The following is a 16,440-nucleotide window of genomic DNA, read 5'->3' on the forward strand; positions in this document are numbered from 1 at the left end:
CCTGAACTTGGATTCTTTCATGTAAACGCTTCTGGGCTAGCAGTTTCTGTTTGAAGCTTTTTGGGTTTTTCTTCCTTAAAAGTCTAGCACATTTAAATTATTAGAAATTCAATTTCCTTCTTCTCTGGAAATTCCCTCATTTTAAATTTATGAGAGCACTTATTCTCTGTAGCCAATCAGAACTGGAACTGTACTAAATTGAAGAGGCTTTAAAATCTAATTTATGAGTTTTCTCCTAGAGCAAGAAAATATTTGACACTCGTATAAGGAGGATAAAATATTTTATCATTCAGGGACATGCAGAGAACTTTCAGTTTCAGTCTATAAATTCAATGATCGGTGAAAAATATGAACACAGATAACTTGTGAACACTCCTACAGAAAAAAATAAAATCAACAAAAATGAACAGCGCAAGGAAGCCATTTCCTGGGAACGCATATTTATTTATTTAAAAAAAAAAAACTAGGCTTTTACCCATTATTGAGACATAAAATGTACAGAACAGATGGCTCTGGCCCCTTCTATCTCCCATTCACTCTGGAATTTCGAGCCCTCAGCATAAGAGAGACGCCTGCAAGTTCACTGCTCTACTTCACATTTTGAAGGTTGCACAGACTTTCAGATGCAAATATTGGGCACACAGACAGGACTCCAGTCTCTGATAGGAGAAGCACTTGGCAGCCACAGGTTTGCCCTGGAGACAAGATTACTGCCATGCCCTTTCTCACCAAAGTAGGCCAGGTCTTTCATATTCTTGTCTGAAATATATACTGCCCAGTATAACTGGGTCTTCCCAGTCTCCAAGTATAAGTCACCCTTGGTTTACAAAGCATTCTCTTTCTAACTTTTGAAAGATAAAGACAATTTAGACAGATAAATGGACAGCAATCTGACTCATGACAACTCTGAAAATGAACCTCATCTGTCTTTTCTGATTAGTTATAGAACCTCTGGAATCAGGCAAGTCAAGGAGACATAAAGACTCTCAAAGGCACGCTTTTTGTGATGTTTCTTGATCCAAGGGCTGCTCTTGGATTTAAGGCTTACTTTTTAGACAAGCAGATCCTGCCAGTTTCACTAGCTGGGCTTGTTAGATTATTCTTTAATGTAGTGTTCTCATCTATTCTGTCTAATTTCTAAGTTTTTGGTAATACTTCTTAATATAGTAATATCTAATTATATTAATGTTTGTAAATTTATTGTAATCAGCAGGAAAGAGTTATTGAGCAACCTCTATGCAAGGAATGTAAAAAGTCATGATACATACTTCCTAATTGGGACTAAGAAGATGGGTACATATATAAAACTTTTATAGAAAACAAAATGAAGGCAATGTTATAAGCTTCTAAATGATGGCATTGGACAGCATTTTCCAAATTATATTCCACACAACACAAATCCTGAGAATTGTTCTGAAAGAACAATGAAAATGAAAACAAACCCTCTGGGTTCAAATAAGTTAAGAATCACGTCACCATACCATCTCATTTAGGAGATCCCCCATACATCTTAACATAGCAAAGGCTCTGAGATACCCTAGAGAAAACCAGACCTATTAAACTTTATTTAAACTAGGATTTGCCACATTTATTTCAACATCAAACTTCTTTCACCAATGCCTATTAACATCTTATGGAAATGGGCTCAAAAGAGCAAGGTTTTAATTCAACAAATATTTATTGAGCTGCAGATACATGCAAGGCACTGTGCTAATTGTTGAGGTGATTATGGTTTTGAACAGGATAGAAGAGGTACTGTTGCTCACCGGGTAAACATGTTAACATGGAAAAACGACACTGTGCAAAATAACTGCAGATTTTGATAACTGGTATGAATGAATAAAACAAGATAATGTGATTGAGAGCCACTGAGAGGGGCTAACTTTAGACTGCGTGGTGACTGAACTACAGTGAACAAGGGGGAGTATGAATTTGAATAGGGAGCCAGAAGTCAGATCCTGCAGAGTCTTACAGGTCATGGTGAGGAATTTTGGCTTTATTCTAAGAAGAGTGGAAAGAATTTGAAAGAATTTTTTAAAAGTTACTGAAATTATTTCATAAAAATTTTTATAATATCACTCTGGAAGGATCAGACAGGGAAAATGGGAAAGCAGGTAACTGGCTGCCTTCCAAAAAGGAACCAATAATAGTGTACTGGCAAAGGCAATAGGCATAAATGGAAAGATTCAATATATATATATTTCTTTTTCTCTTTTTTCTTTTTCTCTTTTTTTTTTTTTTTTGATGAGGAAGATTGTCCCTGAGCTAACATCTATGCCAATTTTCCTCTATTTTGTATATGGGATGCTTCCACAGCATGGCTTGATGAGCAGTGTACAAGTCCATGCCTGGGATCCAAACCAGTGAACCTCGGGCAGCCAAAGTGAAGCATGCAAACTTACCCACTATGCCACCGGGCCGGCCACTTAGATATTTTTAAGCAAGGATTAATGCGAAAGCAGCAGAAATGAAGAGAAACAGACAAATTATGGGGTTTTTTTCTTTTAGAGGTAGAAATGACAGGGGCTATCTCAATTACTAGTAATAGAAAACTGAATTGTTTAGATCTACTACCAACAGGAAGAAAAGATAAATAAAAAGCATCAAAAAACTAACAAGATAGAAGGAAACTACAATGCTGGATTCTTAGGGTAATTCTGGCCCCAGAGAGGTAAGCAAAACACCAGAGCACCGAGCTATCGTTTTCCCTGACAGCATTCCCAATCATGGCAAACTTGGGATTCATCTCAGAAGTTTTGCTAAGGGGACAGAAGTTAAGGCCCAGGGTCTTCCCTTGATGCGGAGCCTTATAGGAGACACTCTTCATCTTAAGCTGGGACACAAAGAGATATGTCTTCAGGATAAGTGGAAAACAGAATTAAGCTTGCCTCCCATCTGAATTCTAGAGAATTGTACAGTGGGTTGCTAGGACAATGAGCAGAGGGGGAGAAAACAAAGGAGAGGAAAAGATCTTTGAGAAGTTGGGGCCACACAGAGCCCCTCTCAAAGGTGACAAACTTAGTACATATACTGGGAACCTCAGACTTTGCCTTCGCTTAAGGATACCCCTAACAAATAGTGTCCTCAAGAGCCTAACAGGCAGAAACACAAATCCTCTGTGGATGAAGGCATTTCCTCCTAGGTCTTAGAGAATCCCACAAATAACTTTTCAAGGGCAATGTGCTGACAAAGCCAAAGATAACTGTATACTTTTCTATTACTACTGCAATGTAACAAATTTGGTGACTTGCACAAATAAATTTATTATCTATAGTTCCATAGGTCAGAAGTCTGACAAGCTCTCACTGGCCTAAAAATCAAGGTGTGGGCAGGGCTGCATTCCTCTCCGGAGGCTCTAGAGGAGAATCTGTATCCTTACCTTCTCCAGTTTTGAAGGACTGCCTGCTTTTCTTGGCTGGTAGCTCATTTGTTCCATCTTCAAAGCCCGCAGAGACGAGTCAAGTCCTCACACTACCATCCCTATTCCTGCAGCCAGGACAGGCTCACGGTTTTTAAGGATGCATGTGATTACATTGAGCCCACCTGAGTAATCGAGGATACTCTCCCCAGGTGAAAGTCCTTAATCTTAATCATATTTGCAAAGTCTATTTCCCCAAGTGATGTAGCAGGTTGACAGGTTCTGAATATGTTATTTTGAGGATTAGGCCACAGACATCTTTGAGGGCCATCATTTTATCTACCACAATATACAATGAAACAAGGTGCCATGCATTAAAAGCCAACAAGCTCCGTAGACAGATGAAACAGACCCAGACTTCAGATAATGAGCTAAGCATACATCATTTACAAAAGAACTCTCAGGCTTAGATATTTTAGTAATTATGTATAAAGAAGCAAAACACAGGTTTGTATGTTTATCAGAGTTGGGAAGGGCAGACTTTCCACCCTTATCCAGGCAGCTTTTGTTTATCATGTTATTAGTTCAGCCTTATGTTTCACAGATGTTGTTCCTGCTGGAACGACTGGTTTGGCAGTTTCCCTCCTATTCCCAGAACATTCAAGATACAATTGCATGTCTTCCAGTTTTCAATGCAACTGTTGATAAATCGGCTCTCTGCCTAATGTTGTTTTTTGGAAAGGTAATTTATATTTTTCTCATTCCTTTTCAGTTATTATTTTTTCTTTAATTTCTGTTGCTTATGTATAACTTGTAGAGGTATGAATTTACTTTTATTTATATGATTGGAATATGTTGGGCTCACTCCTTGAAGTGGTAGATTTTTGTGCTTAACCAAATCTATAAATTTTTTCATATATTATCTCTGTAAATATTTCTTCTATCTGACTCTCTTCTTTTCTCCATAATTTTCAATTAATGTAAGACCTTCACTTTTAACTTCTCTTTCCTTTTTCTCTTCTTTTTATCTATCCAGAATGCATTAATGTAAAAATTCGTCTGATGTAGTTTCTAGTTAATTTATTTTCCTACCTCGTCTCCTATCTGCTGTTAAACCAGTCCATTGATTTTTTTTGTTTTCATGAGGAAGTTTCGCCCTGAGCTGACATCTCCTGCCAATCTTCCTCTTTTTTGATTGAGGAAGACTTTCCCTGAACTAACATCTGTACCAGTCTTCCTCTATTTTGTATGTGGGTCCCCACCTTAGCATGGCTGCAAATGAGTGGTGTAGGTCCGCACCCAGGAGATGAACGCAGGCTGGTGGAGCAGAGCGCATCAAACTTAACCACCAGGCCATGGAGCTGGCCCCAAGTGGGGCCACTGAATTTTTAATGTGGGTTATTGTATTTTTTGGGGATGGTTGCTTATCATTTCTCAAAAAAATATTTCCATATCCATTAACCAGCATGTTGATACATCTACCTGGTGTTAATGGATGAAGGTGTTAAATGATAGAGAAGTTTAAATCAATTGCCATGATGGAATGGAAGAAGCTCTTGGTTCCCTCATGAGCCAAAGTGAGTAGGACAGCAGAGGTCTAGTCTTTAAAAAAATATGCTCAGGTTCTTAACTCTCTCCTACTTTGTTAGGGCTGGGAGGCTGGATGTTAAAAAGCATGCTGCCCCCTAGTTCTTACAGAGAAGAGAAGAAATGCTTCCTGGTTGCTAACTCCTATGGTGGGGAACAGTTAGCTTCCCCAAGCAGCAAGAAGAAGGAATATGTCAGCTAAAATGTATCTAAATATCATAGAAAACAAATCTACGTGCCAAATCTTTCTGTCCACTAAGGCAGAAGAAAATTCCAGTGAATTCCCAATTTGTGAAATAGAATGGACATCTTTGCAAAGTTGATGTTGTAAAACCATCTCCATCAGAATGGAAAATTTGCCCACCAGAATATATACAAAATTTGGAAATACTTGCCTCACTTCATTACAATGTGGAAATATTTCCAGCTGGGATAGTATAAAAGCCAATGGTTGGCAACCTATGGCATGCCTACTACAGATGAAGTTAAAATAGAAAGAACCTAGACAAAATTATTAAGTAGGGAAAATGTATTTTGGTTCTTGTTCATTCTACCTTTTGTACCTCCATTCCCAATCACGTGGACATATTGTGGTTCTGGCACCCCAAACTGACTCTTGATGCTTAGAGCTCCCCACATTGCACTGTAATGACCTATAAATGCTTTAAATTTTAAATATTTTTTGATCAACCTCTCACTACCGAATAGAAATAGACGTTAATAGACTGATTATATTATTGTGTGTTACTACACCTGATTCCAGAATTTCTCTAAAAAGTAATTCAGATGGTAAGATATTAAAGAAATATGTAGGAAACATGTTAGAGGGAATATTTTTGGAATATGATTATTTTCGCCCCTTATACTCATCAAAAAATAATATATACACACATATACACACAAGCTTAGAAGAACGTTGGGAATATTTTCAAGAATCTTAAGAAAGAACTCGTCATGCTATGACAGTACAGAGCTAATAAGATTAGACCATTGATTATGAAGAAAACCAAAAATGTACCATAATGGATTCATTTTATGCACTAAAAACAAAGGTCTCATATTCTTAAGTTGTCCCTTTTTTCTTCCTTACAAAAGAGAAGTATATTTTTTTAAATTTTCTACATCTCTCTGGGAATTGACTATATGTCACCTTTCCTTAGAGGAAACTTGGTTTTACGAAATAAAGGATAAGTCATAATTAGCTTTGAGTTCAGGAGACAAAGCCACATATTCATTTCACATAACTACTTATGTTTCCTAGTTCCTCTCCTGAAGGCATCTAATCACAGAAAGCAAAAGTGGATGCTGGCCTGAGAGACTAATCTGCCCAAAGGACTACTGAAATGAGAAATCACTTTTTTAAGTACACAAGGGGCCAAATCTATGGAGAAACTGACCAAAAATAGAGAAGAGAGTACTCTCCAGAACTCCATTTTCAATTAAATTTTTTTATATAACTGGTACTTGAATCATTTCTTCCAAATTAAAAATTAGAAACTACTCCCAAAGTCTCATCTATGTCATCTGTCAGACATCTCCCTTGATGAGGCTCCTGGCAGTCATTGCCAAGTTAATTGTACAAAAGGGAGGTTGTTTTTCCGTGAGTCCTGGGAATCAACACTTGAGACTGAGGCTGAGAAGAAAGGACACAGCTGGTCTGGTTCCTCTCTGGCATAGCTCCCAGGTATGCAAAAATCACATCATGTCCCCAGTCTTTTATCTCTAGAATTAGAAATAATCCTAATTTTTTGTTGCTGTTCTTGGTAAAAGATCTGAAGGACAAGGTTCAAATAGCTACAATTCTGGGCAAAGTTGCAGTGTTTGTCATTAAGGTAAGTATAGATTAATTTGTTTTCTAGCACATTAATTTTTCTATCTTATTCACAGCTCTAATAGGTTACATTGTACTCTCTTTTGAAAATAAGAGTTCAATTATGACTAATAACCTATGGAAGATAATGTTAAACAAGATTAAAAGTATTGCTTCCCTAGTTCCATTTTAGGAGCTGTATCTACACATCCTTACAGGGTTCCAGAGAGACACAGAATTGAAGACAAAAGCTACAATAAACAATCACCAGCCATGAGGAAGTCCTAGTAGGTTATGGAATTAGGAAAAGAAAATTAGTTTGTTGATGTTTCATAGATGCATTTTAAAACTACAGAAATGCTAGCTCTTCCTGTTTTGTTTTTACTTCCATGGATATATGATTTCTTAACTCTTACGTAGCCAGAGCTGGGAAAATTACAGTAACACTTTTAACTAATGAAATAGATTCCATGATATCATTGCAAGCTGAGAGAAGCAGACCCAGGCAGGAAACCCGGCCAAACCAAGTTATTGGCAGGGAGAAATTCAGAGTTCTGAAGGAAGTGCTGGACACAAATGTACTTATACCAATACAGAAGGCTCCTTGGGAGAAGTGAAGTACAGTGTTTCTTTACCTTAAGTAAGGAAACCAAGTTAAACTATTTTAGGTCTTTGTTTTCCCCAGGTTGCTATATATTTTCTTTATTGGATTGATCATCAGAAATAGATCATTAAATGATTTGGAAAATAATCAACTCAATTTGGATCAGAATACCAGCCCCTATTTCTTCTTAAATGCCAAGTCAATCTATCTCACTGGCTGCTTTCTCCAGTTGTTTCCCCTTTCCAAGGACTTAATGGAGTCTTTTTCTTCTAATAATACCTTTAGAGAAATTTGAATTAAAGTAGCAGTGGCCTAGAGGAGACTCAAGAGCAGCAAGCAAAAAGCAGGGTTCCTCAAAGGAAACCTTTGGGGTCCAAAAGTGCTGCAATTACTGAGTAATTCAGTCCTGAAGGAAAAAAGAGTATTAAAGGTACATCTACACACCCTAGGACCCTGGCCATGTATTTCCACACTGCTTATACATCCAGGGTGTGGCCTCGGTGGACGATTTTCATACTCAGCTGTACAGGGCATCAAGCAGTTCTTGGAACGTAGTTCGTGCACCCGCTTGCTGTTGTTCCAAAGTGTCTTCTCAGGACTTTCATGTGTCCTCTCAATACGCTCATGGGTCATATTGAGGCCCTTTTCTTTCTCTTTTTGGACAACTGAGAGAAAGGAAAGGACTTCAATAGGACCCAGGGGACCAGTGAATGTGCACTTTTGAGGTATGCTGGGTCAACCTCAGGATCTCATATAGGGTGACCAACCGTCCCTGTTTCCCCAGAGCTGAGAGGTTTCCTGAATCACAAGACTTTCAAAGCTAAAATTGGAACAGTCCTAAGCAAACAGGTACATTTGGCTACTCTAATCTCACACCATATTGGCCTACCACCTCCTCTTTTGGCATGCCCTTGCTCTCATATACCCCCTCCAGTCCCCTCCCAGCTTCAAGGTCTGATGGAATGGTTATTTCCTTGCATATGTGGAATGATTAAGGCTTCCAGGTAAAAAGTTAACTGAATTAAGAGTCGACTGGAGACACAAATAATGATTTATTCAAGCAATTACAAAGTACATGTTGCCTAAAAGATAGCATATTAGATACTAAAAACAATCCAAGATGATTAACATTTGTCCTCTATTGCCAGAGGTTTATAGTCTAGTAGGTAAATGAAGACAAAAAAAAAAATCCATAATATGAATAATAAGGTGTAAATTCTTTAATGTAGAAAAATACTGTAGCTGTTAGAATGTTACTTCTTATTCCTTCTAGCTTAAAAAATAGTGATGTTTTTGTTTAGTATTGATTCAGCAAATATGTTGGCATGCTTCTGAAGTAGACTGCACCATGCTAGGCATTAGTAGTATAAAGATGAAAAATACAACCTCTGCTTTCACGAAGCTCACAGACTGGTAAAGAGATAGAAAAGTGACCAGTTATGATAGGACATAGTACAGTAAATTTACACACACATACTTTGGATGCTGTGGCGGAACAAAGGCTTAGTACATGATGGTGGAGTCCAGCAACACCTAATGAGGGAAGCAATCACTGAACAGTGTACATTGCAGGTGCATTATGCAGGAGGGAAAAAGTGAGTCAATAAATAAGTAAAAAGAATGAGAAAGAGAATTGAAGGGATCCAGAAAGGATAAGAAAATAGAAAAAGAAAGAAGGAAGGAAGGAGGAAGCAACAGACATCTTAGCTAGAGAGAACAGGAGACTAGCATGTCATTTGGTGGAAGTGCAACTATTCTTACTGGGGCACAGGACTTAAGGGGACACAGGGAAAGAGATGAGGTTAAATATGTAGATAAAGACCAGCTCATGAAGGGCCTTATATGTTATGCTCAGTTTGGATTTGGTCTCATGGTGATAATGTCTCATTGCATCACAGCTTACAGACTAAATGAACATCTCTGGATCAGGATCCCATTCTGAGTCAGTGAGTGAATTCATCCTTCTGGGTTTTCCCTGCAGCAAGGAGATTCAGGTCGTCCTGTTTATATTGTTCTCCGTCATCTACTTCCTGACTCTTATGGGAAACGGAGCCATTATCTGTGCTGTGTGTTGGAACCAGCATCTCCATACCCCCATGTACCTCCTGCTGGGGAACTTCGCATTTTTAGAGATCTGGTATGTCAACTCCACTGTCCCAAACATGTTGGTCAATTTCCTCTCAGAGACCAAGGCCATCTCTTTCACTGGTTGTTTCCTGCAGTTATATTTTTTCTTTTCCATGGGTTCCACTGAGTGCTTCTTTCTCTCAGCAATGGCCTTTGATCGATACTTTGCCATCTGTCATCCTCTGCATTATGCCACAATTATGACTGGACAAAGTTGTTTCAACCTAGTGATTTCCTGTTGGGTTTGTGGCTTTCTCTGGTATCTAGTGCCCGTTATTCTCATCTCCCAACTACCTTTCTGTGGCCCTAATGCAATTGACCACTTTGCATGTGACTCGGGCCCATTGCTGACCCTTTCGTGTGCTCCTGCCCCCATATCCAAGCTTGCCAGCTACACCCTAAGCTCCCTCATCATCCTCCTTAGCTTCCTTTTCATCCTCATCTCCTACGCCCTGGTTCTACTTGCTGTGCTTCGGTTGCCTGTGGCAGCCAGTCGGCATAAGGCCTTTTCAACCTGTGGGTCCCATTTGGCTGTGGTGCTGCTATTCTATGGCACCATAATGGTGATGCATGTAAGCCCAGGATCCAGCCACTCTACCTTGATGCCAAAGATCATGACCTTATTCTACGCAATGGTGACTCCACTCTTCAACCCCTTGATTTACAGTCTCAGGAATAAGGAAATGAAAAATGCTCTCGGGAAAGTTTAAAATTTCTGTAAAAGTCTTTGTCAGCAGGCCCAGGAGGAGTGTGGAATAATCTACTTTAGTGTCTTATGGGTGAAATGGCCACCCTTTTACCTTCACTCATTTGTAAAGTTATTCATTCAATAAATAGTCAGATTGCCTCCTCCATGTTAAACACTGTGCTTGATACTGGATTATGAAGATAATTATGAAGATAATTCAGACACAGTCTCTTTCCTTAAATAACAGTCTAGTAGGGGAGAAAAGCAGGTAAGGAAATAATCACCATAAAATGCAATAAATGTTTTAATCATTATATGTACAATTTGTCACAGAAACACAAAGGAAAAACACACTAATTTAGTCTAGGGTTGTGGCAGATAGGGATTAGTGTTAGGGAAAACATCAGTCAACAAAGTACTAGAGAAGTGTATTTTGTGGTGGGGGGGAGCCTTGTATTTCTGTTCAACTTTTAGCGAGATTTCTTTTTCAATCTTGTGATATCTTTGTAAGGATATGGGACTTTAAATCAGGTATCTGGATAAGAAATCGATTCTTCCATTAATCAACTATGGGAATTTAGCATGTCAGTAAATTTCAACTAAAATTAGAATGGTAATTCCTACCCTAGAGAACAATTTGTGTGAGGTTTTAGTGAGATAATGGGTATAAAAGTGCTAAAACAATTTTTAGCACATAGAAAGTATGCAATAATTATTCATTGAAAATGAATGTTCGTGAATTCTGTATTTTCATGTTCTTTATCAGAATTAAAAGAAATTGCAGACTCCCCCATGAAAGTCCCCTCCTATTACTTTTGGCAAAGCCCTTTTAAAACAGATCTCCTTCTCAACTTTCCTTGGAACATAGATTTCTTCCATTTATACCCCAAATACCCTGTGTTTAGTTTTGTTTGTTTTGGTTTGGGTTTGGGGTGTGTGTGTGCACACAGTGTTCTAGAGAATTAGTCTTCAAACTGGGTTTTTATACCTCTGGGATACATGAAGACTTTCCAAGAGATACACAAGTATGGATAGTTCAACTTCCAAATCCTCAACTTATATATGTACATTTTCCTAAAGTTGCTGCACCCAAGAATACATCTGTTGCTGAAGTTTCAAATGGTCTGATTTCACACATCCTCTTTCACAATTACTCTTCTCCCACTTCAAATATAAACCCTGCCTTTCAGCTCTTATGACCTTAATATTTTACATTGCCTAAACATACAGACTTCTAGTTGTGGCATTAAGTGAATAATTTAAAATACCGATCTCTCTACTGTTAAAGTGAGTGAATTTAACTGTCAGGTAATAAATCCTTTTGTAACAAGTTGTTTAAAATTATTCATTTCCAACAGATTTAAAGGAGGTTGTCCCAAAAGAAGAAACTGAGGCAAGGACTTGGTGCAGGTAGTTTATCAGGAAGTGATTTTAGGAGTTAGGAATGAGGAATGAGAAGAAGCTACTGTAATCAATGAGGACTTGATTCCACTGGAACGTCTGAGAATTGTCCATCTGAATGGCATGGGGCTATGGCATATCATCTAACCATGGTTGTACATGGGGATCTTAATGCCTCATGTTTCCAAAATGCATTGCCTAGTGCACCAAGCCAGCTACTGTGACTTCAGAGAAGTCCCTAGGAAGAAAGCAGAAAGACACATGGACATGGCTTGAGGTGGGCAGGTTGCCAACAGACTGATTCTGAGCCCCCCAAGGACTGCCCACCAACTCTGCAATTAAAATCAGAGGTGGGTCAAGAGGCCCAAAATCATTCACTACATAGGCTACTAAATTGATTGGGTAGCAGATAATTACAAATAATTTTGTAGTTAATAATCAACATGTGGTAGTGATAAGAACCAGACTGCTTGAATTCAAATCCTGGCCTCCACCAATTGCATGACTTCATATATGCCTCCATTACCTTATATTTAAAGTAGAAATAATAATAGAATTTTCTTCATCATGCCGTTGTGAAGATGAAATGAATTAATTTGCTTACTAGAGAGCCTAGCAAAGAGGGAACACTAAAATATTTTCGTTATTATGATATTTCATGCTTTGGTCCACAGGGAATTTGTTCTCAGTACAGGTTCTTTTGGAAATTAATTTTCTGTCCAAAAGAAAATTTCCAATTACTAGAATGTAGCTGAAAACATGGGCATTAGAACAAAGAATTAACTAGTCAAAACAATGTACACTCAGGTAAGAGAGAGAGAGAAAGAGTATAGAGTATACCAATAATATAGACATTCCTGAATCATGAAGTGGAAATATTAGTGTGTTGAAGAAAAAGCAGGCTTTTTCAGCAATATAACTGACAAAGAGCATCTTAACATGAGTTATGGAAAACTGGAAAAACTGAATTTCCGACACAGAAAAACCCACTGTCCTTATGTGAGGAGCATAGGATATGCATAAAATTATTAGTATAGTTAAGACATTGTAAAATAAATAAATAAATGCAGCCCAGAACAAAATATATTATTATATGTTATTATTATACCCTCTTATTTCATGAGAAGAAACTAGAACTTGATGTCAAATTTCCACTTAAATAGTTTCTTGTATAATACATACAGTTTATTGAACACATTGTGTCTAAGATCATAATTATATTTCTTATTTTGATGTATAGGTGGGTCTTTCACAGCTAATCTGTTCTCTGTCTTCTTCAAATTCCTAATTAACCTCCCCACTTCAAGTATTGCTATAGATCATTGATTCTCAACTAGGAATATATATCAAAATCAGTGGGAGGTTTTTTCCAAACTAGACATGCCAGAACCCTGTCCCTGGAGATTCTAATTCAGAGGATAAAGGATGGATCTAGAGCATGTCAATCTTGTAACAAAATGTCTATAGACCAGTCTTATGTGCACACCCCAGTTGAGAAATGCAATTTTTGGTAGATATCCAAATGTATTTTACTCAACTTTTGACATCAAGATCTTGATACACAGAGTGACAAAACCAGGAAAGGAATCTCCCTTATAGAATGTTGCGTAACCAGGCTTATTTGTGTCTAAATCTGCACTTTTTTACATAGCATTTAGACTGTGAAAATCAAGTAACAAAATATTATACACCCCATACTCCACTCTACAGCATTCATTCTGATAATCCTGTTGCTACAAAATTGAACTCTTTCCTCGCTGTGGCAAGCCACAGTTCTATTTAATAGTATCATGTTCTTTGTAGAAGTGGTGTTACATATCAAAAGAAAAACTCACTATTGTTATTTGTGAATCAGAGTTGTTTCCACTGCTAAATCTGGAAAGGACCATTTTTGAACAAGGAAAATGTTTTTGCCCTGGAATCCTTATAACCTTCATGCTATAGACTGAATGTATATGTTCCCTCAAAATTCATATGTTGAAACCTCATCCCCAGTGGGATGGGATGGTATTAAGATGTGGGACCTTTGAGGGGTGATTGGGTGATAAGAATGAAGCCATCATGAATGAGATTAGTGCTCTTAGAAAGGAGACCTCAGAGTGCTCCCTCACCCCTTCCACCATGTGAGATGGATAGCGATAAGACAGCCACCTATGAACAGGAAGCTGGTCCTCACCAGACTCTAAATCTGCTAGTGCCTTGATCTTGGATTTCCCGGCTTCCAGAACTGTGAAAAAAGATTTCTCTTGTTCATATTCCACCCAGTCTGTAGTATTTTTGTTACAGCAGCCTAAATGGACTAAGATACTTCCAGAAGTAGATAGCTTTTCAGCAACATGGCCTTTCCAAGCCTAAAGCCCCACACACCCAGTCTGGTTCTTGTGGTGTCATACAAAGACAAAACCATCCCCCCTTGGCACCTTTGCACAGCCATAAAATATGTTTATAATTGAAAAACTCTCTGTACAGTTTTGGATTTTTTCCTTCTAAGCACAGTGGCCACAATCAGGATAGCATTTGCCAAATAACGAATAATCATTGTTGAGCCATCTTTACCAAATAACAAGGTTTACATGTCATCCAGTCACAGGTTCTCAAAAATGGAAAGAAACTTCTAGATAATCCCATTCAGCTATACATCTATTGCTTCACCCCAATGATTGATTGCCTAACCTATTGAATTCCCCCCAGTGAAGGGAAAGTCACTTTCTTCAGAGGTCACCCACTACATGTTTTGAAAGTTATTTGATTTCTGCCCCAAAATAAAATACTTCTACATAATTCAGTCCTTCATTAATTAAACACAATTTATAGACTTTGTAAAGTGTTTCAAATGTCCAACTAGGTCCTGAGATAATAGATCTAAGATACAAAAAATAATTCATGGAGGAAATGGACAAGTAAATCAATAACACAATATGCTTTTTTGGTTTGCTTGTTAAGAGGCAGTGACTACTCAGTGTCCTCTCCATATTCTTCAACCTTCTCCCAAACTCTCATGGCTAATTCCCAAAGAAAGAGGAGTTACTAATTTGATTAGTCAAAGCCTGAAACATTGTAGTCATACTTTACTATGGAAGTAGGATAGTAATCTCTAAAATTCTGGACCCAGTTTTCCTCCTGGTCTTTTACTTCTTTTACCCGTGAGGTAAGAAGCTCTGGTATTACCCACTCATGGAAGGACTGTCACCTCTTCTATTTCACTTCTTCTCCTTCGTGTAAAAGCAGATTTAAAAGGGCCAATCATATCTCCTTCACTTCCTATCTCCATCTGAACCAGGCCTCTCCTCTCGAAACTCTTCCTTCCTCTATTCCAGCTTATCTGGGCTTGCACCTAGATGAGTTTTTAAGCACGAGATCTGAGTTATAGACCCAGTCATCTTAGATTCAAGAGAAAATTTAAAAATACCCTTCTGTCCTATGCCTGAACCAGCTTCTTCAATGAGTATAATCTTCCATGTGCCCAGCTATTTTTTAAAATGGCACTCCATTTCCCATGGATCTGTTGTTCTTTGTGCAGATAATTCTGTCAATATACAGTCTCCAGAGGAAGGAAGAGTGGTGAGATTATTAAAAACCATCTCTGAAGTCTTGATATCATCTATTCAAACAATATTGATGGAGGCTTTAGTAGATGTCAGGCACTGAACTCTGTCATGTATTTAAAGTCTGTCCTCATAGAGCTTACAACCAGTGGGTGACACAGAGAAACAAGCAAATAATTTCTGTGTTATGAGGAAAATGTTATGATAGGGAAGTACAAATGCTATGAGTCACACAGAATGAATGCATAGGCCACTTGTTCCGGGCTTTCAGTGTAAGTGGCACCAAGAGGAAACTAGAGGGACAAGAAGGAAGGACAAGATAAAGAATTAGAGGAAGAATGTTCTAGGCAGAGATATGGAATGTGCAAAAACCTGGAGACGAAGCAGAACATAGAATGTTCAGGAAACTGAAAGTCCTTCAGGGTAATGGGAACAGAGGATAATAGTGAGATAGAAGGCTGGCCTCTCCAGGCATTAGAGATTTATATAGGAGCATACCTCAGGCCACAGGGCTCAGGGAGTATTTCTCCATAGGAAGTTACACTCCTTGGACCTTCCTTCCACTGGGTTTGGTTCCACCATTTGTGGCCATATATAACAGTTGAATTTCTTTTCCACTTAAGAATATTTAAAATATTCTAAGTCAGAGGTCTTGTTAACCTCAAGGTGTCACTTCTGAAAGTCAAATATCTCTAGTTTTATATATTTTTTAAAAATTCCCATATAATATATTTCAAGTTGTCTCATTCTCTTCATAATTTCCTCTAATTTTGCTAGAGTTTTTTTTACATTTCTTTTCAACCAAGATTCCAGAACTGTGAGTAGTACACAGGAGAGCAGAGTTTATAATTTCTCTTTACCAATGTAGTGTATTATTAGCACAAGCCAGAAATCTCACTTGTTCTGGCAACCAAAGTCAATATGCCATCAATTAAAATTTGTGTCTTTTGCATGCATTCCTTAGCAATATTTTCCATTCCTGGAATGTGTACAGACACTCGTACTGTTTACCATGATTATAGGACTTCATGTTTATTCTGTGCAAACACATTGTGATAGATTACCTATTCTGTCAGGCTATTAAAGAATTCTAGATGATATTCTGTAAGCAATATATTCACTATTTATCCCAGCTTCTTTATAAAGGTAATGCTGATTACGTTTGAATTTTATATGCAAGTATATAACATAACTATGTCTATGTCTATATACAAATCTATATCTATCTGTTGTATACAAAATAACTATGTAGTTTTTCTTCCAGTGTAAAATAAATTCCTCATACATCAACCATATCTCAGATAGCAGCAATTATCTTTG

The 16,440-nt window shown here is 37.9% G+C and overlaps 1 protein-coding gene across 1 annotated transcript; it reads left to right on the forward strand.

Moving 5' to 3' along the window:
• The first annotated feature begins 9,269 nt into the window (after window positions 1–9,269).
• Window positions 9,270–10,196, forward strand: LOC124235964 (olfactory receptor 11G2-like). Its single transcript, XM_046654538.1, has one exon. The coding sequence runs from the start codon at window positions 9,270–9,272 to the stop codon at window positions 10,194–10,196; it is 927 nt and encodes a 308-aa protein (XP_046510494.1).
• Window positions 10,197–16,440: the final 6,244 nt, after the last annotated feature.

The sequence above is a fragment of the Equus quagga genome, chromosome 2 (genome assembly GCF_021613505.1).
Source record: "Equus quagga isolate Etosha38 chromosome 2, UCLA_HA_Equagga_1.0, whole genome shotgun sequence".
NCBI lineage: Eukaryota > Metazoa > Chordata > Mammalia > Perissodactyla > Equidae > Equus > Equus quagga.